Here is a 25737-nt window from a genome sequence, read left to right on the forward strand (position 1 = left end):
AACATGAGTGATTTATTTAATTTAATGGTCCTATTGTCTTAGGACCTGAAGAGGAGCGATCTAGAGCCAGAACAACTTCAGTTATCACAGCTAGAAACAAATGATCAAGCCTGAATCTTCATACACTTGAAATAAGAGAAAACTAGCTAGTTACTTTTAAGTCAATAATTCCTTAATATTGATAAAAATGAACTTAGTCCATTGGCAGATTATTTCATTTAATACATTTTTCAAATGTTATAAATAAAATAATCTGCCAGTGGATTATTATTATTTACTAGAACTTGGTTGCTAGGTGACGGGCTGGGTCTGGCTGGCGTTGCTAGGTGACGGCACCAGTGGAACTAGAACTGGGTTGCTAGGTGACAGGCTGGGCTTGGCTGGCCTTACTAGCAGCAACTTCCTGGTCACCTGATCATCCTCTACCTCTTCCAAACTGATTAGCTTTTACTTCTAAGTTAAGAAATTAATACGATCTTTATATTTTGTTGTAAAATTCAATAAAATTGTTTATTCATTCAAATGATTTAAACCCAAAGAGCTATTCTGAAACAAGTCTTTCCATGTTTTCTTTAGTAATCCTGGGTTAATGACTGCAACATGTGGTTATGATTCGGACATTTCCTTTATTTTGACAGGTCACATTAAAGACAGGAGAGATATCTGCTGGTGAAATATGCTGCCTATGTGTGTGGTAGCTCACAAACACTTTGTGATTAAAGTCTCTCACTGTGAAATGTGTCAGCTGTTTGGGTGAAAGCAGTCAAAGATTTCCCAAACAAAACTTTATTTAATTCCCTAAATATGATCCCCCGGCTGGGATGAATTTTGGCTTCCTGTATTACAACTTTACTTTATTTTTCTTTTTTTGTTGTTGTCCTGAATGTTTTTTGGCCCATTTAATCTTATAATTGTGACTGAAAAGACTTTTTAAAAAATGTATCTAATAGATCCGAGATGTCTAGTTTCCTGCTTAATGCTCATTGGTTAGAAACATTAGATGTAAAACTTCCCTCTAATTTCCTTTATTGATACAAAAATGGTATCATTAGAGGAGAATATCTTTTTCCTTTTTTTCTGAGCACATCTTTAAAGAGGTTTGAACCAATGTTCACCAAATGTATTTGGGAGAACATGAATTTCCAGATGTCTGTTTTGCTTCTGCAGCAGAAATACAAATGAAGGAATGCAAGTCGGCCAACGCTGCAGGATGCAGGCTAAAATGTAAAAGCTAAGCAGGAAATGCGCCAGAGGTTTTTAATTCTGAATTATAATTTGTGTCATCCATTAGAGTCATTTTTAATTTAGATTAAGACATTGCAGTTTTCCAAACCATCCTATGTCTGGTCATGGTAGCTGAATTTTTGGTGGGCATGGGCAGCGGTGCGCTAACGGAAGCCATCTTGGAATAAAAAGTTGCTGTGACTCAAATTTGCAATGTCAGGAATAACTGCAATGATTAAATTAAAAACATATAAAACAGTTCGGGTAAAACAGAACCAGTGCAGTAAAGTCTTGTAGTTGACCAAGGTCTAATACTCCGTTTGGTCCGGACCTGGACTGAGGTCAAACCAGGTAATGATAGGAGTCCACCCATACCCAGAAAAACATATCAATTATATCCAATAGAGGCAGCTTTAAATGCCCAAATTAAAAAAATAAAGTTACGGTGGGACTGAACATTGGACATTTCAAATTAAACCAGCCGTGATTTCCAACAACTGTTGGCTGAAGACACAAACACTAAAAAACACAAACATTACGACTATGACTCCGACCTTTGGGAACTTTGTTTTTATTTGAACAGCTGAGCAGGCGATCCTGGATTTCGGGTAATCTCAGCAGATTTTGGGCTTTGCAGATTTTACGAAGCCAAAAAAGACAAAAACAAGACAGATAAGGTGCAGCAACAAGGCTTTTCTATGGTCAAGTTTTAGATCAGATCATTAAAAGTTGGGTAAATGTGCAGAAAAAACTATGGATTCCAGACACTGAATGTTTTGAAGCTAAAAATACAACCTGAATTTTGTACTATGCATAAAAAATATGATTCATCCTGGACTAAAAAACATGCATAAGCTTATCACAAAAAAAAATAACCAGCGTTAGAAGAACCGGCTGCAATAAGTTTATAAAACTTTCATCTTCAAGGAAGTATAATTCCCAACTTTATTTATATAAAAATTAACATTTCTTGAATTGCTGTTCACACCGTCTGTGTAATGTTTGTGGAGCGACTCTGTCTATGATGAATATAAACACCTAATAATGTTGGAAAATAAAATATTAATCTGAACAAAACAGGAAATTTAAGATTATTCATTGTTTATGTTTTTATTGGAATGAAAAGCTCCCAAAGAAGAGTTGTTTTAAATCCAGGAAAACTTTCACTGCAACATTTGAGTGATTATGAGACAGCTGAGCAGCATTCAGATTAGCAGGGGCAGCTGAAATAATTATAGTTTCCAAAACTGAGCAGAAAACAGTTGCACCTGCTGGGAACTGCAGAAGTGTCAAAATTTTTTTAGTTCCTGCTAAATCTCTATAAAGTTTTATTTTACTTCACAAAGCCATTTGAGAACTGTGTCCTGAATGTTTTTTGGAGGAAAGCCTGAAATGATTTGAAGGACAAACATGTTTCCAAATTTCAAGTGGGAGTTGTGAAACGTAGAGAAAGAAGATTTTTTTTGTGTGAGGTTGTTAAAATGAAATCTAAAGTAGCTCCTGTAGCTCCGTAGCTATGGAGAAAAATAAGCCATAAAGTAGTCATGCAAGTTTACAACGTGTAATGTTACCCACATACAATCTTAAACGTATAAAAACACAGTAACAACTTTAATATAAACAAGTATAAAACTTAATTCTCACTTGCACTATAAAGTGGTTTTTACACTCAAAAAGTTTCCTTTAAGTACAAAATAAAGTTAAATGATTCCAAGGTTGGCCTGGCATGAATTAAAGATTGGAATTTCAACACAAATTGGTTTGCAAGGTTTTAAGATTTCCTTCACAGCCTTGGCCAGCCACAAACCGCATACGTGCTGAGTTTAATTGCTGGTGCAAAGCTGGTTCATCTGGGCTGCCAATGGATTCTTCTGGTATTTCTTTTCCTTGGTTAATGCTCAGTAAAATACAGTTACAACTCTCAGATCTGAAATTAAGTTCATGGGTTTTAAAAATGTGAATATATTCTGTAAATGCAGGTTTGGATTCAGTTTGAAGGCACTAATAGTTTGTTTGTTTGCTCTCTGGCTACGTTACACGAGCTCAACCCAATATCTCAATAAAAAAGATGAGCAGATTTATTTATATCACTACTTCAATTCTAAAAGTGGAACTGATAATATAACACATAATATACATCTTTTGTTAGATTTTAAATTTTACGGCTTGCAGCTAAAATTTAGTTTGAGAAAATTTTAATGCTACTCAGGACTAATTAAAAAGTAAAATAATCAATAAAATGACCAGTGTACTTAATAGACGTCCAACAGAAAGCACTGTATTCAAGCACATTGATATAAAGTTGAGTGGAAGGAAAACATGTGGAGGTGTTTCGCAATAATCAATAAATCAATTAATTGGATTGTAATTTATAATGAGGTCAATAATTTCTGGCTGCATGCTTGTTTGTTTTCATCGTCTCTTTCATTCTACCAAACTGACTGGTTGACATATCATCTGACTCCTCCTCTTCTCGTTTCCATGGTAACAGGCTCAATACAGGGAACGACAAAGTGAATTTGCCCTTTGACCTCATTTTATTGTCCCACCGAGGAAAAATTCACAAAAACCTTATTTATTACGCTCATCTTTGTGACTGCAAAAACAGGAACTGTGGAGATTAAGTAAAGACTGACGGGAGTAACATAAAAATATTGCAGTGCAAAATTTAATCTGGTAATATATGTAACATCGTATTAATAAAGCCATAATATGTTACCTAATAAAGTTTTACACCACAGAATTCGTTGCCAACTAAAATCAGAGGTTAGCATTTATGCTAAATAAATGTAATAGTCATTGAATAGTGAAACAAATTCACTATTTTCGCTGAGAATTTTTTTTTTAATTCAATGTTTCTTTGAATTTTACAATTCAAAGAAACATTTTCAATGAAACATTTTCTGTGGTTTTACAAAGTGGATCCCTGGCCCGAAGCTAAAGCTCTGCAGGGGGCCACGGCATGGAAACATTTGGGAACCCCCGGCTTAAAGGATGCAACCTGCATGGGTTATAAATGCAGTAATTGCAGTAAAATGTGGGTAAAAGGTCAAATCTGAAGTGATTATATGCACTACATCAGTGTTTCCCAACCCTGGTCCTCAAGGCACACTGTCCTACATGGTTTAGAGGTTTCCCTGCTTTAATGTGCCTGATTCAACTGATTGCAGTTCAACAAACGCCTGTTCATCAGTCATCAATAGAAATCAGCTGGACTGAAGCAAGGAAATACCTAAAACAGGACCAGGGTTGGGAAACACTGCACTACATTGCCCAGCTAGAACAATAAGACTCACGCCCTCTCAATAGAGATTAGATTATTGTTGTACCTTTAGGCCCAACTGGTCCGCGTTCACCCTTCTCTCCCCGTGGGCCATCGGCCCCAGGAGATCCTTGCATGCCATGGGGGCCTTGCATTCCCTTCTCTCCTGCAAGTCCTGCAGCAAGAACAAACAAAGAAACACAAAGCTGTAAAAACATATTATGATTTAAACATGATCTATTATGCTTCCTTGAACAAGTTACAACAGCTCTATACCAGGGGTGTCCAAACTTTTTGCAACATTGGCCAGATTACCAAAGTTGAAAGCACTAAATACTAAGTAACAATGTCGTTACATTTGGAAGGTTTTTGAAACGGCAGAAACCAAAAAACATTAGCTTATTGCCAGAAAATGGCTGGCTGTTGTTTTTAGAAACAGCTGAGACCCAAATGGGAGTAGAATAATGTGCAAAATGTGAATCTTGCATAATAAGTCCCATTTAAAGGTGCAATCAGTTTCTTGGACAAAGCCAATTAAGTGGAAAACATGTAAAAAATGAAATCTAGCACTACAATTTGAAGAATGTTATATAAAACTAACAATGTGAAACACTGATTTCCAATTTCCTGAATCCTCTGTGGAAAATGACAGAAACTGAGGCCAACAGAACGTTTCCAAGCCCCCGCATCCTATTGTTTATATGGAAGATTCAATTTGAAAACAATGGTAAAGTTTTCTTTGACCTACGCCAAAACACCAATTTCTCTCCCATTGTTCCTTTCAAAACTGTGGCACAAACTAAGAATCTTTTTTTAAGCAAATATCTCTAAGTTAGTTAATGACTTATTGATTGCAGCTCTGAAGTCAACATAATCATTTTCAAATGTCACTGTCCCCTGATTTGCTCCGACTGCACAGTTGTGACTGCTCTAAATGTGAGTGAAATAATTGGGCTTAAAGAGTTAGAGCCAGAAAGGCACAATAAACCAATGATGGATGATGTCATGCAACTCAACGTGATTCTAAGAAAACGCTATCAATCACAGTTTGGATCCGGAACAAAAGTGTTCTTAGCGCTCTGCAGGTCGGTCCAACTGGATCGCTTAGCAAGAGGAAAGAGGCTGGATGTGATGAAAGACTGGTTGGCTTCAAATGGAGGAACATAAGTGTGTCTGGTGTGATATATAAACAAATTGTCTTCATCCGACATCGTTGGGAGGGAAACAGCCTGCAGAGCTGAAAACGACAACTCTAAGGTCAACGCGCTTCCCTCCAACTTCCTGCACAAGGCTTATAACCTCACTGTACTTTGACAGGAAACTCCTTTCTTAACAAGAATGCATTTTAGGTCAACAAAGCAAAACATCAACGTTTTATTTCATATTGTAAGCATGCATGTTTTTGTTTACTGGTGGAGGAAAATGGCCGCCCATGTTAACCCTGACTCACCCTGTGCAAAGTTACAATGAGCAATATACTGGCTTCAATAGATATCCTTATTTTTTTCCAAGTTATTGGACTATAGTTGCACTGATCTGCACTAAATATTTGGGTTTGCACCCGGACTTGAATGCATTGGATTGAATTGTAATTGGACCATATTGGAAAGAAACACTTGCCAAATTTCATGCAAGTGAATTTCAGATGGACATATTTCCAAAGAAAACATTTGGAAATAATTTGGAAATTCAAATATCAATTTCTCACTAAAATAAGTCCTCAGTTTATCCAAACACAGTGGTGAAAAGCTAAACATTCACTAACACCAGGCTTGTAAATTGGAATAAAAAATAAATGATTCATACATATTTGGCTTTTTCATGTGTTAACATCTCACAAACAAAATCCATGTTTTATTGGGATTTTATGAAATATTCCAACCCAAGTTAATGTATAATGTGTGAATTTTGAAACTTTTTACAAATGTGCTTTTTTCAATCTGAAACCCCTAAATAATTAGTTTGAAGTCTCCTAATCAGAAAACAGTCAACTTGTAAGTGAGCATTTCTATGTCTGATGTAAAGCTAACGCTGCACAACCCTCTGAACACAGCACCGCTCACCGTGACACACGGTGGTGGCAGCATCATGCCTTTATGTGCTTCATCAGGGACTGAGAAACTGAACAATTGAGGACAACCAGTCAGAGGCAGCATGAGCCTACGCTTGATACCCATTACAGGCAATGACTCTGTTAGCAGCAGCGCTAATAGCAAAGCTAGTTTTTCGTTTAGCACTTTTGCATTTTTTCTCTCTGAAAATGCTTAGCACACTCAGCTTCCCATAAATAAAATTTTACAGATAAAATGTAAAGGACTAGTTTACTTGGTTGTTTTGTTAACTTTCAGTTGAATAAAGTTTGACATTTGGGTTGAGGTTTATTTCAAACAGATAACATAAAGAACCAAAATAAAACATGGACAATAGAGAGAAAGATGTAAACATGAATACAATATCCAAGGACATTAACGAACATGTCAATTATAAAATTACATTTCAATTGGTTCTTAAAGGTTGCAGTCTTTTAAGGGCAGATATAATTTAGCATTAGCGCATTTATCACTTTAGCATTAGTTTCTGCTAAATACGGTGTTGTTGCGGTACTTTATTGTTAGCATAGCTAATGATTATGATTAGTGCTTCAGGTTTAGCGAAGCTAGCTTTTTATCAACTTAATTTGACAGCAATTCCAAAAAGAATAGACAAAATCAATAAATAAAATAGATTAATTTAGAATCAATTGATCAATTTGTAGTTATATAAGCATAGCTCAAAGAACGTTAGCCAGCCTCAGTGGAAACATTTTGGTGAAAAAAGTCAGCCTTGTTTTTGTTCTTAGCTCCTTAGCCCCTTGTTTTATTTATTTTTCATAGCTATTTTTGATCGTAAATGCAACAGTACAGAGCCGATTTTACAGTAAACGATTATTGCAAACCACCAAAGATTGAGCCAAACTAAAAGCAGTAGGAGGTAAAAAATGCTTTTGACCTCAGGGAAACACAAACAATGTTTCTGATTAGAACAAACAGCTGTAAGCACGACTTTTGCTTGTTGACAAAACACAAATAATTTAAATTGTGAAGCATTATGCAGTTTTAATGTTTGTATTCATCACTGGACTGATGTCTAATGCATCTGCCAGGTTTTTATTTTTGCGTCAGCAGCTACTGTGTTATGCTGTAATGTATTCATAAGTTTCTCTGCCACAAAACGAACAAAACACAGATATAAATAAAACACTTTGTTGTTTCATCCAGATAGTTTTTCAAAAACTGTAGAAGTTAAAGCAGTTAAACTAGCCAAACATCTCTAATATAATGACTGAATTTTTAAACATGCCAAGACTTAATATGCAGCTGCTTTACATAAGGCTGTAGGCTTTATGTAATCAGATGATCTTGAAGGTATTTTGTTAAGATAAGCTTGGCCTGCAGCATCGTGTCTGGTTGGGATAAGCGACAAGCAACCCTGTGGTCAAAGTTTTCTTCAAAAGATGATTGGGGTTGCATGTCTGTCGTGTTTTACAAGCTTTCCAGATCTGGTTTTATTCCAAAAATCCAGACCATCAAGAGGCTTTTACTCACATAAAACAGCAACAGATGTTAAGCTACGCGTTTGATTAATTGTGGATAACAAACTATTTCAAATCGTGACTTTGTACCGATTTCAATTTCTTCAAAACAACCTAAATTTATATATTTTTGAACTAACTTTTCATAGAGCTCTCTATTTTCCACTAAAAACAATAATTATAACCATTGAGAGTTGTGTTATAAAAAACATTTTACTGGTTTTATAGGAAAATAGATGCTTCTCACTTTGCAAAAACACAAAACCTTACCAAGTATTATTGGTCTAGCTTCTACACTATAAAAAAAAGTCTCTAATTTATGATAAAATAACGGCAGCTGTGGAAAATTTCTGGTATTTTACCATAAATTAGAAATGTTTTCTTTTTTACAGTGTAGTGCAAACATCTTAGGCTTCAAATAAGACAAAACTGACTTACAAGTAACTTCAGCAACATATAGATGCTTTTTTAAGTGAATAATTCCTTAATGTTGATGAAAAATTACTAGCTGTAAGTTAGATAAACTACCAGTGGAACAAGACATTTTTCCCATATTATAACTTATAGTTATATAAGTTTTAATATATAAAAAAACATCTTGTTCCACTTTTTCACTCCATAAACACAAAATCTTACCAAGTAATTTTGGTCTATTTTATATTGCAAATTCATCAGTACATTTAAAATAAGACAAAACCAGCTAACAAGTAACTTTACAGCAAGATATAAGAGCTTGTTTTAAGTAAATAATTCCTCAATATTGAAGAAAAAGTTCTAGTTCCACTGGCAGATTATTTCACTTATAAGAAGATATTTTGTTACCAGTGCCAAGGGAACTAGAACTGGGTTGCTAAGTGACGGGCTGGGCTTGGCTGGCGTTGCTAGGTAACGGCGGCAGTGGAACTAGAACTTTTTCATCAATATTAAGGAATTACTGACTTAAAACAAGCTCCTGTATCAAGCTGAAAAGTTGCTTTTAAGTTAGTTTAGTCTTATTTCAAGTGTATTAAAGTATTTGCGCTGGAAACTAGACAAAAAATACTTGATAAGACTTTATGTTTTTGTCTTTGTTCTGTTTTTATTTCAACTAAAAATTAGAAACTTTTTTCTTTTTGTTAAACGAAGCCAGGCAGCTGATGAGGAATCCCCCTAAAACATAAAACAGGCCATGTTTCTTGGAAATGTTTGGAGAGTTTCTTAGATGGAAAATGACAGCAGGCTTGATAATTCAAAAGGTGCCAAGCAAGAGAAAGCTCCAGAACATCTGGGTTCATACAGTTGTTGTTTATATATATATATATATATATATATATATATATATATACACATGCGGTCTCTTATAAAAGGAGAAAAAAAGTAAAATGGATCTGAGCTCGAGATTTCTCGTAGATGAAGATTTATGCTGTTTTTTAACAGAGAGAGGAAGATGGATTATCCATCCCACTGGCCTTGTCTGAAAATAAATCCCCACCCAAAGTCTGGAATGTTGTTTCCTTAATATGTAGGTGACCATTCAGTCGGTCCACTTCCTATATATGTGAAAAGTGTCAGAATGTAAAGGCAGAAAAACGAGATGAGAAACTAATCTCTGGTCTTTACGCTTCCACCAGTCCTGCAACTCAAAAACAAATCTTTATTTTCCCCATATGCTCATAACTCCCAAATCTGTTGTTTACAATGAATGTTTACAGGGCAGCTAATTAAAATGACTCAAAACTATTTAGCCAGTAGATGTGCTACACACATTTTTCCAACCTGTCTGTACAAAGAAGATTATTTTTATGCATTCCTATGCATTTTCTGTTACTGGGAAAGTAAATTTTTCTGGGTTGTTCTGCCACTATGTAACTGGTCCAAGTGTAGTTAAAGTTGTTTTTGCATTGGGGACTTCCCACCAAGCAACAAACCTGACTTTAGAGCTGAAGCTTCATCCAGACCTCTTTTAGACTTGAGTCAATGTTTGATCAAAATGTAGTCCTGATTTAAACCTGCAGATTGTTTACTGCTTTCACTCCTGATGGTCCGTTAGATTCGGTTCAACTGGGCGGCTTCACCCACCTTGTAGGCCAGAGATCCCGGGAACGCCAGGATGGCCCGTTTGTCCAAAGTCTCCCTTTTCACCCTTCGGGCCTGGAGGTCCTGCAAAAACAGGAAAAACTTTACAAACACAGTTAATTATTTAATGTATGGCTGACAGAGAACAGCAGCACTGCAAAAAACTAAATCTTACCAAGTATTTTTGTGTATTTTCTAGTCCAAATATCTTCGCACACTTGAAATAAGACAAAACTAACTTATAATTAACTTTTCATCAAGATACATTGATAAAAAGTACTTGTTCCTTCGGCAGATTACAGGTAAAAGCCAGTAAATTAGAATATTTTGAAAAACTTGATTTATTACAGTAATTGCATTCAAAAGGTGTAACTTGTACATTATATTTATTCATTGCACACAGACTGATGCATTCAAATGTTTATTTCATTTAATTTTGATGATTTGAAGTGGCAACAAATGAAAATCCAAAATTCCGTGTGTCACAAAATTAGAATATTACTTAAGGCTAATACAAAAAAGGGATTATTCAGAAATGTTGGCCAACTGAAAAGTATGAAAATGAAAAATATGAGCATGTACAATACTCAATACTTGGTTGGAGCTCCTTTTGCCTCAATTACTGCATTAATGCGGCGTGGCATGGAGTCGATGAGTTTCTGGCACTGCTCAGGTGTTATGAGAGCCCAGGTTGCTCTGATAGTGGCCTTCAACTCTTCTGCGTTTTTGGGTCTGGCATTCTGCATCTTCCTTTTCACAATACCCCACAGATTTTCTATGGGGCTAAGGTCAGGGGAGTTGGATGGCCAATTTAGAACAGAAATACCATGGTCCGTAAACCAGGCACGGGTAGATTTTGCGCTGTGTGCAGGCGCCAAGTCCTGTTGGAACCTGAAATCTCCATCTCCATAGAGCAGGTCAGCAGCAGGAAGCATGAAGTGCTCTAAAACTTGCTGGTAGACGGCTGCGTTGACCCTGGATCTCAGGAAACAGAGTGGACCGACACCAGCAGATGACATGGCACCCCAAACCATCACTGATGGTGGAAACTTTACACTAGACTTCAGGCAACGTGGATCCTGTGCCTCTCCTGTCTTCCTCCAGACTCTGGGACCTCGATTTCCAAAGGAAATGCAAAATTTGCTTTCGTCAGAAAACATGACCCAGGTGAGACGCTTTTCGCGCTGTTTCTTGGTCAACAGTGGCTTGACACGAGGTATGCGGCAGTTGAAACCCATGTCTTTCAAGCGTCTCTTGGTGGTGGATCTTGAAGCACTGACTCCAGCAGCTGTCCACTCCTTGTGAATCTCCCCCACATTTTTGAATGGGTTTTTTTTCACAATCTTGACTAGGGCGCGGTGATCCCTATCGCTTGTACACTTTTTCTGACCACAGTTTTTCCTTCCCTTTGCCTCTCTATTAATGTGTTTGGACACAGAGCTCTGAGAACAGCCAGCCTCTTCAGCAATAACCTTTTGTGTCTTTCCCTCCTTGTGCAATGTGTCGATGGTCGCCTTTTGGACAGCTGTCAAATCTGAAGTCTTCCCCATGTTTGTGTAGGCTTCAGAACTGGACTGAGAGACCATTTAAAGCCCTTTGCAGGTGTTTTGAGTTAATCAGCTGATTAGTTTGTGGCACCAGGTGTCTTCAAAATTTAACCCTTACACAATATTCTAATTTTGTGACACACGGAATTTTGGATTTTCATTTGTTGCCACTTCAAATCATCAAAATTAAATGAAATAAACATTTGAATGCATCAGTCTGTGTGCAATGAATAAATATAATGTACAAGTTACACCTTTTGAATGCAATTACTGAAATAAATCATCCATCCATCCATCCATTTTCTGTTCACCCTTGTCCCTAATGGGGTCGGGAGGGTTGCTGGTGCCCATCCCCAGCTACGTTCCGGGCGAGAGGCGGGGTTCACCCTGGACAGGTCGCCAGTCTGTCGCAGGGAAATAAATCAAGTTTTTCAAAATATTCTAATTTACTGGCTTTTACCTGTATGTGACTTAGAACAAGACATTTTTCTATTTTATAAGTGAAATATCTTAATAAAACAAGAACATTTTCACCAATATTAAAGAATTATTTACTTAAAACTGGCTGAAAAGTTACGATAAAAAGAGAAGAACAATACTGGGAGGCTTGTGTAATATTTGAGGCTCTAAATTTGTTTTATTTCGCTGAACTGACTAAAAATAAGACTCTATAGATTTTAAAAGTCAGAGACTCTTAGTGTAGGCAATGATAATAGAATTTTGACTTATAATTTAATCATTTATTTGTTAACTAACATGATAATGCACATTAGTCAACATTTCTGCAAATGGTTTCTACAGAATTAGACAAAATACAACTTTTTATCTGCTGTGCCTGGACAATGAGTAACTTCTCATTGCTAAAAATAAACAAAAGTTGAACAAAATGAAGTAAAAATGAATTAATTACACAAATATTGCCAAGGAATTGGTTTGATTAGTTCAACTTTTTTCCATAATAAAATGAATGAAAAAACAAAAACTACACATCATTAACACCAAGAGTGAAGCATGGTGATGGTAGCATCATGCTTTCTGACTGAAAGACATTTCATTTAATTTTATTTATTTGATTAAAACAATGCAAGTTAATCATAATTCTTGAAGAAATTAGCATTATAGCTAAATTTCCTCAATGTCCTAAAACAAGTAAGCAGAAAATCTAAATATACAACTCACAGGACAGAACATAGTTCTTAAAGTTCTATAAAAAGAATTTAAAAAATACCTAAAACAAGCTTGGGAATGGTGCCAGAGTTGTCTAATAAAATTAAAAAGATGACAGAAGAGGCATTTTCCCATTACATTACAGATGTTTTGTTTTCCAAAAAGGAAACCCTGAGGACTAAACCTTTATTTGGTGCTGATTATAATTTAAATTATATCATGAAACTCTAGAGATCGTTGCATTTATTTATAGTTGTAACAGCACACACAGAAACATTGCTGCTAAAGGAAAGTCAAACTGGATCTGACACCGGCCTGCAGATTCAGTCCAAACGTTTGTTAGGAGATTCAGGGAGGAAAGAAGCCAAATAACGAGAGAACAAGGAAGAAAAGTCTGGCCACAATTAAAACCACATGTTTAAACAACCACAGCACAGCTTATGGGAATACCGAGAAATTCAGGACTTGTTTTTGTGCAGTTGGTCATCATCCTGTGGACCTGCAGTTTGCAGGTTTCTGGAGCTGCAAAACTGTAAGCATGTAGCATGAACAGGTCCCTGAGAACGGGATAAAGGCCACAAAAACACAGTTTTCATGAAAACCAAGAAACAGAAGCCAACATGAAATCAGAATGAGGAGGAAACATAGAAACAAAGCTGGAGCTTCAACAAAAATAATGTCCAACTGGAGTCAATGCCGAGTAAAAAAGATTAAATCTGCTGAATGTAGTGGAGCACAAAGATTAATGCCTGATTAATTTACAGTTCAGGTTAACCACATCGTCATTTAGTTATAGTTCCTCGATCACAACAGATATCTGAGCAGAGCTGGGTAGTAACTAGTTACATTTACTCAATTACATTTACTTCAGTAACCTTTTCTAAAAAATTTACTTTTAGGAGAATTTATTTTACTTTTACTTGAGTAAAATTTCTGGATTTTCTACCTATTGAATGAAGAACAAACATATTTTAACCAAACATTCACCAGACACAGACACACACCTGCAGTTTTTGTTAGTTTCATAACTTCTTTATTGAAAGAAATTAATTTGGAAAAAAAATGATTTTGCCCGAATTTGTTATTTTGTGTTACTTATCTGAATTATTGTAATTTTTGTCCTTAAAATATCAAAATTTCCACTTAACTAACCCTAACCCTACCAAATACTTTTTAAACTCTTACTGGAGTCATTTCTTGGACAGCTACGTTTTACTTTTACTTGAGCAAAAATATGTTGAAATATCACTACTCTTACTGCTAAAAGCAGAATACATCTGCTAAAACAAGCAGTAGTTTATGTCCTTTTAGTCTGAAACTGCAAGATATTTTTAAATAGTGCTACTTTTACTTGAATACCATTTTTGGAAACTCTACCCACATCTGTATGTGACACATGAAGGTCATTTTAGCATTTTTAATCGCAGTGCAGCATGTTATTGTAAAAATCGTTCTCCACCGAGGTCATATTTTCTCCAAATTTCCCATTAGCGACTTGAATATTTCAAGATGGCCGCCGTTTTTGAGTCTTTTAAGCCAGATATTGCCATATAATGTTCCCCATTTTATTGACTTTATGTCACATCATATGTTTTTAACTACAGTCATCCAATTCATGAAAATTATAGAAAATTAAAGTTAGAATATGTAGCAATAAAAATTAAGAAATTTATGGATAACCCTGAGAATGTTTCTTATACCAGTCTTCAGTCAGAGGCTTCTTCAGACTCACTGTAACACTGACTGCTACAGGAGATCATTCACAGCCATCAGGATCTTCAACAAATGTTTTAAGAAAATTGCGTAATATTTAACTTTCCTCTGGGACTATCAAAGTATTTTTTAAATTAATTGAATTTCAAAAGTATTCATATTACTTAAACTTTCTTTTTGGCATTTTGTGAAGTTGAAACCATAAAGTTCTATGTCTTAATTCAAGCAATGTCAAGTAGAATTGAAAAAAAGATAGATAACGTTACAAAAGTTTAAAATATTTTCACCAAATTAAATTATAACTTTTTTTTAAAATTTGGCTCCCTTTGCTTTCATTTTCTTAAATAAATATCAAAGCAACTAACAGCCTTCAGAGTCCCACTAATTAAGAATAAAGCTGCTGTTTGAATCTCTCTGCAAAATTCCTATTAGTCAAAACTAACAGGAGAACATCACTGTGACTCTGGAGGAGCTGCAGAGTTTCCACTTCTCCACAAATCCAGTTTTTATGAAAGAAAGAGCAGCATCGTCTTAGCAAAAGTAATCCATCCTGCTTGTAGTTTGCTGCTGAACAGGAAACATGTGGAAGATCAGAAGGGATAAAAACAGAAGAAGACATTTACAAGAGAAACTGAGAATGTGTTGAAAATCCTGCGACGCTTTTGCCCTCTGCAAGGTCAGGTTACTGTGAATTAACTCATGAGAGATTCATGGTTATCGTAACAAAGAGCTCAATGGGATACCTTTCAGATTTTTGTCATTAAATTAACACATAACATATGTGGCACTGAGTGAGTCGGAATGAAAATAGAGCAAAGCAGCCTAATTAAAAATAAAGAAGAGACCGAACCAAAAGCAGCCGTGGTGAGAGAAAAAAGGAAGGCGGGTAAACATGGATGGAGATGTGAAACGTTTCTTGGCATAGGTGACGCAGAGCTGATTACCAATGAATGTGGCCACAGAGCTCAACTGATGACAGGGCTGATTTGAGTTTTCATTCTGGGTAAAGCTCTAAATTTAAGCCTCAATTATTTGCAGGCTGAGGAGCCACATGTGACGCGCAGACCCAAACTTCAGGGGTCCCATTTGGTTTGCCATCAGTTCTTCATGCTGTGTCCCCTGCTGACATTACATCATGGCATACCTTTTGATTTTAACAAGCCTGAGAAGTAATTTGTTACGCTGGTAATGAGAAATGCATTGCATCTGGAGTAATCAGGTCTGCAGAGATTGGAGGAGGAACACACAGGGTTGCTTAGTACTCCAGGGTTGAAATCAAAAATGGAAAATGAAGTTGCACGCTAGAGTTGCTTGCAGTCAGTCAGTCATACTCCAAACATGGCTGAGAGGCGCGCAGAGGTAGAGATTCATTAAGAAACTCTCATGTTCTGATGTTTTATGGACATCTGACTTTGTAAAAGTTACATTAAACAGCAGCACAAATCAAACGCTTCAGGCATTTTAGATTCCTATTAATCAGAGAGGAGACAAAACGTATTCAAATTCATTAAAAAGTTAAGTCATACGCTGTTCTCAACAAATGCAACGCAGCCCCTGAGTTTTTTCACAATCATTTCCAGAGGGGTCTCCATAAGGGAGCACAGATGTGACTTACTCAGCTGATTTTGTTAGGATAAAAGTCTGGAACATCTTAGAATGAGCCTGTGTCTAAAACTAGCATGTAAATCTTTGAACAATTCATGACAGGAGAGGGTTTGTGTTGACGACAGTTGCTCCCAAATACCTCCATAAATCTTAGCTAATACTAAAGTGCTATTTAAACATGGTGTTTAGAGAGGAAGCTAATGCTAAAGCGCTATTTAAACATGGTGTTTAGGGAGGAAGCTAATGCTAAAGCGCTATTTAAACATGGTGTTTAGGGAGGAAGCTAATGCTGAAGCGCTATTTAATCATGGTGTTTAGAGAGGAAGCTAATGCTAAAGCGCTATTTAAACATGGTGTTTAGGGAGGAAGCTAATGCTAAAGCACTATTTAAACATGGTGTTTAGGGAGGAAGCTAATGCTAAAGCACTATTTAAACATGGTGTTTAGAGAGGAAGCTAATGCTAAAGTGCTATTTAAACATGGTGTTTAGGGAGGAAGCTAATGCTAAAGCACTATTTAAACATGGTGTTTAGGGAGGAAGCTAATGCTAAAGCACTATTTAAACATGGTGTTTAGAGAGGAAGCTAATGCTAAAGCGCTATTTAAACATGGTGTTTAGGGAGGAAGCTAATGCTAAAGCGCTATTTAAACATGGTGTTTAGGGAGGAAGCTAATGCTAAAGCGCTAAGTTTAATCATGATAATACCCACTATGAATTATAACAGTAAATTTTGATTCTGCAGTTTTTTTAGCTGTTGCGTTTTGCTACCTCGGTTGCTGATTTTGCCTAGAACATTTTAAACTGCTTGCTGTTCTACCGCGAAACATTCTGGGGATAAAATACGTGTCATTTGCTGCACCGCCTGTGTCTAAACGTAGCATGTAAGTCTTTGTACAATTGATGGCAGAAGACAGTTTGTGCTGATGACAGTTGAGCCCAAATACCGCCATCTTCTTATTCATTAATAGAGTAGGGAGGCATGGATGTAGAAGAGCAACACCAGCCAAGCCCCGCTTGTTACCAATGCTTCAAAACTATTCAGTGCCTTTTATTGGGTCTTTTAGCAAGATATTGCTCCAAAACATCACAGAAACTCACCAGATATTTAATAACTTCTTCTCTGACTGCACCAAAATGCTGCAATAAAACCTGTGGGAAGAGTTGAGGAAAAAAGTACCTAATGTTGCATGTTTTTAATATCTCTACAGCTGTTGTAGATCATATGTATAATAATACTGTTGTGTCATAAACAGGTTTCTTTTATAGGACTAAAACTCCAGTTTCTATGGTGCTCCATAAAAATAAAACAAAACCCTCTAATAATGTCAAACTTCATGTGTTTGACCAAAGTAAGAGTTGTTTACTTTCCTTCAGATCTGTAATTTATACTAATCCAACATTGGATTAACAAGATGAAACATCATCCTAGATTATTACATGTTTAATGCCAAAAACAAAATGGAAAGTAGTGAGGAAAAAATCCTGAGTCACATGATTGAAGAACTGAGAGAACAATCTACAGCAGCAACGAGTTATCTAACTTTAATATGATATTTGCATCTTTACAGTGGTAGTAAAGTTATTTAGATTTACTTAGATAACCAGTTACTAGATGCTTTGAAGTAACCAAAGTTTCAAGGTAAAAGCAGATCTATGGAAACTTGTTTAAAAAAACATAATCACATTTTGCAAGTTTGTGTACTTCCATTTGGGTCTCAAATGCATCTAAAAAAGCCAAAGCACTAAAAAAAAAACCACTCAGTTGTTTTTTGACAATGATTTGTGGTGTCTGGAAAACAACCCGTTTCAAAAACTTCCCGATTGCTAAGTCAAATTTGACGGACACTGTTCCGTCACCTAGCAACCCCACACAAGCTCAATCCCGTTACCTAGCAAGCCAAGCAGAGCTACAGCACATTTAGTCAGCTGGTTTTACCTCTACATGCGCTGTACAATGGCTGCTGGATCAGACAAGTGTTTGTTTATTGACTTTACTATTCAGAAACTACAGGCTGTATTCTTGTTGGTTGTTCTGCTTTTCAAATATGTACGTTTGCATAATTCTGATTCTGTTTGCATCTATTTCCATGTGTGAGTGTAAACGTTGAGTTTGGTAGCATTGCGAACAGAAGATGATTTGGATTTAGAGTGACAAGAGGCCTCAAAACATTTCATTCCGAAAGAAACTCTTGTCTGAAATCTCATCATCTAAGAATAATTTTGTGCAAAAAAATGTAATGAACATGTTTAGTATCTATTATAACCTCTTCAGGGACGTATAATAGGTCACCTTTAAATGTAAGTTGTATTGTGATTTTAACATAAATTGAGGTTGGTCATCTTAAACTCTGGGCATAATCAGATCTTTGCTCACCCTCTAGAGTCGTGAGGTTCTTCAGGGTCATGGCGTGCTCCCAGTCCTTCAGCCGCAGATCCTCTGTGATCGAGTTCAGCATCTCCATCTCGTTCCTCAGCTGCGTCTCCGTGTGGATGTGTGTCACCCATAAACTGCTGGTGTCGTCTGTGATGTTGTGGATCTGTATCTGAGCAGACATAATGCAGATTGTTATATGGCTTTTCCAGCAGCAGTTTGACTGCAATAACACAAAATCTATTTTTTTCCTTTTCCAGTTTCTAGTGCAAATATATATCAGTGCATCAGTGCATATGACAAAACTAACTTCCAAGTCATTTCCAGGAAGATATAGGAGCTTGTTTCAAGTCAATAAATCCCTAATACTGATGAAAAAGTTCTAGTTCCACTGGTGCTATTACCTAGCAACACCAGCCAAGCCCCGCTCGTTACCTAGCAACCGAGTTCTAGTTCCACTGGCAGATTTTTTAACTTATATCAAGACATTTTTCACATGTTATAAAACAGGGCTGTCAACCTCATTTTCATTTTGGGCAATATCAAAAATTTGAATGCTCTTAAAGGGCCAGTTGTGCCAAAATATATTGATAAAATCAATTAAAAAGTTAAAATATCAATAAATAGCTGTTCCTCCAAGATTTTGTAATTATTTTTTGCAATCAAAATTACAGATTTTGTGGTGCCAATTTAAAAATGTTTGTAAGGAATTTTTCTATTTATGCTAATGTATGATGTTAAATGTGACTTTTAATTGCTTGCTGTATAAATTACAGACTATGACTAACTTGACATCAAGCAAGGCTGCAGTCACTTAAACTCAATGTTTTTGACCAATTTTGAGAAAATCTGCAGTAAAATCAGATCAAAATGTGTCGATTTGTTGATTTTGTGTGAATTTTGAAGCTTTGTGAAAAACTGGAAGGACTTACTGACGTAATCTGGAGTGTAAAGGGCCACCTGAAAAGCTACGGGGGGTCAGATTTGGCCCCCGACCCTCGAATTTGACTCATCTGACAATGGAACTAGTACTTTTTTCATAAATAATAAAGAACTACTGACTTAAAACAAGTTTCTATATCTTGCTGAAAAGTTACTTTTAAGTTAGTTTTGTCTTATTTCAAATGTATTAAGATATTTGAACTAGAAACTAAACCAAAAACACTTGGTAAGATTTTGTGTTTTTGTAGTGTTCAACAATTATTATGCTGTTTTTTAATATCCAACCTGCAGGTCTTTTATTTTAAGGTGATGAACGCTGATGTCGTTGGTGAAGGTGTGATTTACAGCTCCAATAGTCCAGTTGACTTCGTCTAGTTTCTCTCTGAGTCCATTCAAATGTCCTGATGCGTCCCTGAAACACAACCAGAAATGTTTAAGATTTGTCACCGTTTGACCTTTTAGTCGTCAGATTGTGGGATGTGAAGGCGAACCTCAGGAGGACGTCGTGGTCGCGGAGCCACCTGGAGGTCCGGGCCACGTCCACGCTCAGGACGGTCAGGTTTCTGCCAGCGGAGCTGCTGAAGGAGGACAGACGGTCGTCCAGCTGGACCAGGTAACCTTCTGACTGCAGAGAGTTCGCCTGGATGCTCCTCAGATCGACCTCCAGACCCTGGAGGAGGAAGAAGAGAGGATGAGACAAGATGGAGGGAAGGAAGGAGGGCTTGATGAACTAATGGATGGATGGATGAACTAATGGATGGATGGATGAGCTAATGGATGGATGGATGGATGAACTAATGGATGGATGGATGGATGAACTAATGGATGGATGGATGGATGGATGAGCTAATGGATGGATGAACTAATGGACGGATGGATGGATGAACTAATGGATGGATGGACTAATGGATAGATGGATGAACTAATGGATGGATGGACTAATGGATGGATGGATGAACTAATAGATGGATGAACTAATGGATGGATGAACTAATAGATGGATGAACTAATGGATGGATGAACTAATGGATGGATGGACTAATGGATGGATGGATGAGCTAATGGATGGATGGATGAACTAATGGATGGATGGATGAGCTAATGGATGGATGGATGAGCTAATGGATGGATGGATGAGCTAATGGATGGATGCACTAATGGATAGATGGATGAACTAATAGATGGATGAACTAATGGATGGATGGATGAACTAATGGATGGATGGATGAACTAATAGATGGATGAACTAATGGATGGATGAACTAATGGATGGATGGATGAACTAATGGATGGATGGATGAACTAATGGATGGATGAACTAATGGATGGATGGATGAACTAATGGATAGATGGATGAACTAATGGATGGATGGATGAACTAATAGATGGATGAACTAATGGATGGATGAACTAATGGATGAATGAACTTATGGATGGATGGATGAACTTATGGATGGATGGATGAGCTAATGGATGGATGGATGAGCTAATGGATGGATGGATGAGCTAATGGATGGATGGATGAACTTATGGATGGATGGATGAACTAATGGATAGATGGATGAACTAATGGATGGATGGATGAACTAATAGATGGATGAACTAATGGATGGATGAACTAATGGATGAATGAACTTATGGATGGATGGATGAGCTAATGGATGGATGGATGAGCTAATGGATGGATGGATGAGCTAATGGATGGATGCACTAATGGATAGATGGATGAACTAATAGATGGATGAACTAATGGATGGATGGATGAACTAATGGATGGATGGATGAACTAATAGATGGATGAACTAATGGATGGATGAACTAATGGATGGATGGATGAACTAATGGATGGATGGATGAACTAATGGATGGATGAACTAATGGATGGATGGATGAACTAATGGATAGATGGATGAACTAATGGATGGATGGATGAACTAATAGATGGATGAACTAATGGATGGATGAACTAATGGATGAATGAACTTATGGATGGATGGATGAACTTATGGATGGATGGATGAACTAATGGATGGATGAACTAATGGATGGATGAACTTATGGATGATGGATGAACTAATGGATGGATGAACTAATGGATGGATGAACTTATTGTTATTGTTTCACCTGAGAGATGAAGGGATTAACTTCATCTAGCCATCTAATCTATCAGTCAAATCAGATCAACCTTCTCTCTCCTGTCGGTTCTCTGACCGTTTCCTCACAGATCGTCTCTAACAGGTGGAACCGTCGGATCAGCACCAGGTGAGGCGTTTCTGTCACCTTGATGAGGATCTCCAGCCGCTGCAGCCAGCTGCTGTGGTTCTGGAAGAGGCTTTCCAGCTTCCAGATGTTTTCCAGCAGGTCGGCCTGCGTGGACGCCTCGCCCAGCGTCTGCTGGAGGACGCTGGCGTGGTCTGACGTCCGAGTCACGTTCTCCATCAGAACCTCCTGGCGCTGGGAGGAAACCTGGGACCGGGACACTGGGGAGAGAGAAGAAGAGAGACTCAGACTCTGTACTGAGGAACAGGAAACAAACCATAAAATCAGGTTTAGCCTGACGGAGGGATGGATGGACGGAGGGATGGACAAACAGAGGGATGGATGGTTGGTTGGATGTCTGGAAGCGTTGTTGATCTTAAACTCTTTTAGAAATATATCAGAGATCTGAAGGTTTGGATTCTTTAATCCATTTCTTCTGCTCCGTTTTCTTCTTTCCCATATTAAATTTTCCTTCCCAGTCTTCCCAGTGCTCTCACTGGGACCAAATCGAGCCTCTGAAAGGAACACCAATGTGCGATCAACACCACAGGTTTGCAAATGACTCTCCTGAGAATAATTTAAGCTGCGCAAAGACGATTATTCCAAGAACAGAAATTCTGCTAAGTATTTCAGCAAGTGGTCCAGATTATATTCTTTAACAACAGACTGTGTGGGAGCCACAGTAAAATCTCCAGGTTGTTAATGCAAAATTATAGAAACATAATCTGTTCCTTACACTGCAAAGCTGTTCTTATTTAGTGGGGGGGGGGGGGGGGGGGGGTTTGTATTTTTTTGCCAGTTGTTTGTTGATCCTTGTGTTGTGTGTGAATTGTGAGACAGTTATTTTTTGTTTTGGGGCATATGCACCGACTGATGGCACCTTTTGAATTTCGTTGTCCTTGTGACAATGACAATAAAGATTTATCTTATCTTAAAAACACAAAATCTCACCAAGTAATTTTAGTTAGTAGTTTTTAGTGCAAATGTATTAGCACAATGGAAATGAGACAAAACTAACTTAAAAGTAACTTTTCAGAAAGATATAGAAGATTGTTTAAAGTAAATAATTCCTTAATTTTGAACTAGTTGCATTGTCAGATAAATTAATTTATTACATGGAGAAAATATCCAATGGAACTAGAACGTTTTCATCAATAATAAGTATTTGATATACTTAATATTGAGTACTTAACTAGTCTCTGTGTCTTGCTGAAAAGTTACTTTTAAATTAGTTTGTCTCATTTCAAGTGTACCAAGATATTTGCACTAAAAACTAGACCAGTATTACTTGGTAAGACTTTGAATTTTTGCAGTGTGCTGCCAAAACATACTTCTTCTTTCTCATATTTCATTTATTTATTTAAGTTACAGCAAAGATGATCTATTAGCAAAACAAATACTAACAAACACTAATGAACAATACTATCAATTTAAATATGTCTATCTTTATACTGATTTTTTAAGTGCAATCGGAGGCAAAACAACATTTTCATGTTACATTTTAATGCAAAATAATTTCTTACACACATCCAGCAGGGATATTACATTTAGCATCAATTTTGTTTTGCTAAACTCGACCTAAACTGGGATATTGTTACAATTACTAGCAAAAAAATTATTGTTTTTACCAGTTTGAATCATTTTTTTATTGTTGCCACAGGCAGTGAGTCCACTGGGACGATTTCACTTATTTTTGCTGATTTCATCATCAAAGAGCAGTTGTTTCAGGCCAAGTTGTTATAAAAACCATGTGGTGGCTGCAATTTGTTAAGAGGTTGAAATTTCAAGTCCCTGCAGATCCAAAAGAGCTGCATCACCACAACTACCGCCACAAGAGCGTGAAGTTAGCATCCCGCTCTCAAGAGCTCCAGTAAAAGGTTTTTACTGTTCAGTCTGAAATAATCCAGGCCAGATTTGGGAAGATGTTAACGTAGAAGTCATAAAATGTAGCGGTTAAACTTTAAAAGCAGAAAAATGTAAGTTCATAAACGTTTGAGTTTGATGATCCCAAACACGAGTCAGCAACTTTATAATCTAAAGCAGGGGTGTCCAAACTGTGGCCCGGGGGCCATTTAAGGCCCTTGGAATTATTTTTTCTGGTTCAAAAATGATACAAATTTGTTTCTTAAATGGAAAATGTTAAGTACACACAAAATATATGTGCATAATTAACTTTTATAATAAGTTGAACCACGTTAATAAAGAGAGTTCATTAAACTCGGCTAAATATAGCAAACGTTTGGAAAGAAAGTGACCCAAGTGACAGTGAAAGTGACTCTGGTTGAAGAAAAAAAGGCTGAAAAATGGGACATACGACTAACAAAAGTTATTTTATGCAACCCGACTGTGGATCTGTGGGATTGTAAACTCCCCGTCTCCCAACTGCAGCCAAAACTTAGTTTTTGTTGACTGTTTTCCAAAGAGCACTCACGGTCAGTGAACTGGCTGCAACAATATCTTAACCACATTAGTTCTGATTTCACAGCTCCGTGTTTTCTGAGGCCTCCTGTGAAGACTGCAAGCAGCAGGGGACAGTTTATCCATTGATGTATCAAATGTTAGGAGAGCGGGCCAAGCCAGCAGCTGGGCCTCAATGTGTCATGTGGACGGATCCAGAACTTTCTGCCCATTTCGCTTTGCAATGATTTTCCATCTAAAAAGCCCGTTCACTTAACACCATCTGTTTCAAACGCTGACATCAAGCTACCAAACAATGTCTATCCACTAATCGACCTTATTTACAAACAACAGATCAGATTAACAGACAAATATTAAGGTGACCTTTGACCTACATATTTCATGAAAAGCCTATATGACAAATGAAAACCTATTTGGTCATTTTCAGTTGTGGACATACTTCCACTAATCTGCTAACAGCAGAGCTAATTTTTCATATAGCGTTTTACTAACTTTGATAAAAGTTTAGCGCACTTAGCTCTTGCTTAAATAGTAATTTTTACTGATAAGTTCGAAGGTGCTAGTTTACTTTGATGCTTTTTTACACTTTCATTTGAATAGAGGTCAACATTTGTGTTGACGTTTTAAGAATTCTTCAAGTAGCTAGCATTAGCTTCCACTAAATACTATGTTAACATAGCGCTTTAGCATTAGCGGAACTACACTGCAAAAACACAAAATCTTACCAGGTGATTTTGGCCTACTTTCTAGTGCAAATTTATTAATACATTTCAAATAAGACAAAAAGTCACAGCAAGATACAGAGGTTTGTTTTAAGAAAATAGTTCCTTATTATTTATGAAAAAGAACTTGTTGTGTTGGTAGATAAATAAATTTGTAAAATGGGAAAAATGTCTTGTTATGTAGTAGAACATTTTCATAGATAAGAAATTATTTACTTAAGCAAACCTCTACTGTATGTCTTACTGACAAATTACCTGTAAGTCAGGTTGTCTCATTTAAAGTGTACTAAAATATTTGCACTAGAAACTAGGCCAAGAATAGTTGGTAAGATTTTGTCTTTTTACTATTTATGAGTAATATTTTTGAGTAAAGGTAATATTTATTAATCGTGCTTTAGGATTAGCGTGACAAACTTTTTATTTTTTAGAAACAGGCTCAAGCTTTTTGAACCTTTACAGTCAAACCGCAACAACAAAAATTAGTGGACTCCAACAAAAACAACTCACTGTGTAGCCCCCAAAGTAACCAAATATATATTTTACTAATCCACATCAGTGGTTTTATGAGACTAAGCATATTAAACATATCTCATCTTAAAGATTTCTGATAAACTGATTCTGAAATGTTTTTCATTTTAGAGCGCTTCCTTCTGCATTTTTAAATAAACACCCGGGCTGAGGGGGACGGCATCTTTCAAAAGTACAAAACAAGAAGCAATTGTTCTCCTTGTTTATGTATTCATGTGTTTTCATGTACGGTTCATTTAGCTGAGGAAAGAAGAGATCTGGATTTATCTCCACCTGTTTCCCTCCTAGTGGTATGCTACCCAGTACTACACACACACACACACGCACACCCCCCCCCCCCCCCCACACACAC

General features: G+C 36.8%; 1 protein-coding gene across 2 annotated transcripts in view; it reads right to left on the reverse strand.

The window, feature by feature from the left end:
• scara5 (scavenger receptor class A, member 5 (putative)) overlaps positions 1-25737 on the reverse strand; it is a 77351-nt gene that overhangs the window by 16293 nt on the left and 35321 nt on the right. For both annotated transcript variants that reach the window (XM_028041232.1, XM_028041231.1), the window contains exons 4-9: positions 21739-21938; positions 19950-20128; positions 19744-19870; positions 18520-18688; positions 10116-10196; positions 4554-4661 (exon numbers count right to left, since the gene is read on the reverse strand). In XM_028041232.1, coding sequence (XP_027897033.1) covers positions 4554-4661; positions 10116-10196; positions 18520-18688; positions 19744-19870; positions 19950-20128; positions 21739-21938 — 864 coding nt within the window. The remainder of the gene's footprint in view (positions 1-4553; positions 4662-10115; positions 10197-18519; positions 18689-19743; positions 19871-19949; positions 20129-21738; positions 21939-25737) is intronic.

The sequence above is a fragment of the Xiphophorus couchianus genome, chromosome 15 (genome assembly GCF_001444195.1).
Source record: "Xiphophorus couchianus chromosome 15, X_couchianus-1.0, whole genome shotgun sequence".
Classification (NCBI taxonomy): domain Eukaryota; kingdom Metazoa; phylum Chordata; class Actinopteri; order Cyprinodontiformes; family Poeciliidae; genus Xiphophorus; species Xiphophorus couchianus.